We start from the raw sequence: 2,652 nt of genomic DNA, 5'->3' as shown, positions 1-2,652 counted from the left end.
TTGATGTAGTATTCTTTCTAACTTACCAATATTTTAAGTGTAGATAAATACAGAAGATATATTTAAACATATAGTATTGCTAAGGATAACATTCTAGGGTCTTTAAGTCTGAATTTGTTAATGAGAGCTGTTAACTTGCCAAACACATATGACTGGGATTACTTATTCATAACACAAGCTCTCTTAACCAATGCCAATCAAATCATTCAAAATCCCAAGAAAGTAAAGATTTTAATGAACTTAAATATGAAATTTACATAAATCACATCTATATAATTCATATATAATCTCAATTTATTACTGAAAATATGAACTTTAAGTAATAGGCTGAGCAAACAATTGCCTATACATTTCTGACTAAAATATCTTTTTCATGATTTTCCTGATGGCACATTTTATTTGTTCATTTCTAAGACTATAGATAATCAGGTTGAAGGGGAGGGGAATTATGGAATAGAATATGGAAAGGGCCATATCTTTAATGGTTGCAGAGTTTGCAGATGGCCTTAGGTACACATAGAAAACTGAGCCTAGGAAGATTGATACCACAAGGATATGTGGGATGCAGGTGGAAAAGACCTTTACTCTGTCTGCTTCACTTGGGAACTTGAGCACAGTCGAAAATATGTGAATGTAAGACCTGATAATGAAGATGAAACAGCCTCCACCAATCACTAGAGCAGAGTCAAGGATTGTCATCTCATTGCTGAAGGTGTCAGAGCAGGAGAGCTTCAGCAGAGATGGAATGTCACAGAAAAACTGATGAATAACATTGGAATGACAAAAAGGCAGCCTGAAAGTGTTGGCTGTGTGGAATCCTGCATAGACCAGACCACTGAGAATGGAAGCCAGTGTCATTTGGACACAGACTCGAGGGTGCATGATCACAGCATAGTGCAGAGGTTGGCAGATGGCCACATAGCAGTCACGGGCCATCACGGTGATGAAAAGTAGCTCCACATATACAAAGAAAACCACTATAAAGACTTGAGCTGCACATCCTGCCTTTGAAATGTCATTGTTGTCTAGCAGGGAGTTGACACATGAATTAGGGACTGTTACAGAAATGTAACCTGCAAGCAACATGGACAGATTCCTGAGAAAGAAGTACATGGGAGTGTGAAGGCTCTTGTCCATGGTGGTGACAATAACAATGAGAAAATTCCCAGTAAGTGTCATCATATACATCAGAGAGAAGGATACAACATGAAAAGCCTGTAGTTCCCAGACATCTGAAAACCCCATAAGGAGAAATCCCATCATCATGGTGGAATTGGGCATCTCTGGGTGAGGCATCTCATACCTGGGAGACAATAAAAGAAGTCTTGAACATATGAACAATTAAACTATGAGATGATTGCTCTTATTATTTTTCTCTCACTCCTTTCTTAATCCTAATCACTATTGAAATCTCTAATATTTTGGAAAGTAATTCATGTATTGCTTCATTAGCCTCCATAATATTCTAATTCCTATTGTAGGACTGAAGTGAAAATCTCAACATTTTCTCATGAACAGCACACATATATGTGTTTAATATATATTTGTGTGTAATGCCATATGAATATATATTTATTCATGATAAAATACATAGATAAAACTGTGACAGTAGTCTTTGGGTGGTACACACATTTAACATGCTTGATGCTAACCAAAGGAGAGCATGTTTGAATTCATTGAGAGATGGCTCAGAAGCATGACCTGGTGATCCACTTGTAAGAAAATCAGCCACTAAAAATCCTATACAGCTCAGGTGTACTCTAAATCTCATGGAATCCACATAAGTCAGAGTTAACATGATGGAAATTTTATGTTTTTTTTTTTTTTTTTTTAAATGTGATATAGATTATACTGATATGGTTTGCTTTTTAAAAGAATTTTGGAGATAATGAAATGATATTGGATAATTGGAATAAATTTTTTAGATGTTTTTCCAGTCTTGCATTCTTATTTTGAGGCCATAAAAATATTAACAAAAGTAATCCTATTTTCTGAAAGAGTTCTATAAGCATAAAAATGTCAAAATTAAATTCTACCACCATCACATACAATATTGAAATCATTTCAAACCTTATCTTAAGCTGATCAAATCCTCCTTATCTCATGCATTTACCCCACACTGAATCTGCTTCTCATTTTCTGTTAAGCTCTTATTCATAGAAGTACTTTTATAGTCATTTCCCTATCTTGTAAAGAGAGATATTAACCTCTCTTCAGGAGAGTGCCCCAGCTTCCATTCCTTTCAATGTCTCTTTAATCTTCCACTAATATTGCTTGTTTTTTTTTTTTTCATCTTCAGTTTTCCTTCCACTTTTCTGGAAGCCTTTCTACCAAATCTTTGAACGGTCTTCATCCATTTCTACATAACTAATCACATTGTTGTTTCTTGCTGCTATATCTGTATACTAAATTAATTACTGATTTCTTTTATCATTTGTTTAGTTTACTCACCAGTGGACAACTTTCCCCTTAACTTCTATGTACAGAAAAACGCAACCATTGCCGTGGAGTCAGATCCGACCCATAACGACCCTTTCTTGGGTTTCTGAGGCAGTGTCACTATGGAAGTAGATTGCCCAACCTTACTTCTGGGGGGTGAGTGGTGGGTGAATCTCTTCTATCAAATATATGTTGTTGTTAGTTGTTAAGTGC

At 35.6% G+C, this 2,652-nt stretch overlaps 1 protein-coding gene across 1 annotated transcript; it reads right to left on the bottom strand.

Moving 5' to 3' along the window:
• Positions 1-357: 357 nt before the first annotated feature.
• Positions 358-1,329, bottom strand: LOC103211583 (olfactory receptor 14C36-like). The gene has a single exon (XM_007957563.2). It carries the CDS (start codon positions 1,294-1,296, stop codon positions 358-360), a length of 939 nt encoding a protein of 312 aa, XP_007955754.2. The 5' UTR covers positions 1,297-1,329.
• Between the last annotated feature and the right edge of the window lie 1,323 nt (positions 1,330-2,652).

Source organism: Orycteropus afer, unplaced genomic scaffold, assembly GCF_000298275.1.
Source record: "Orycteropus afer afer isolate SDZICR_OR568_19922 unplaced genomic scaffold, OryAfe1.0 scaffold00762, whole genome shotgun sequence".
NCBI lineage: Eukaryota > Metazoa > Chordata > Mammalia > Tubulidentata > Orycteropodidae > Orycteropus > Orycteropus afer.
The sequence above is the reverse complement of the archived record's forward strand: the minus strand, read 5'-3'. Positions and strand labels throughout refer to the sequence as shown.

Bases quoted from the DNA above. Each gene is read 5' to 3' on its own strand.
- LOC103211583 (XM_007957563.2), bottom strand. From the start codon at position 1,296: ATGCCTCACCCAGAGATGCCCAATTCCACCATGATGATGGGATTTCTC.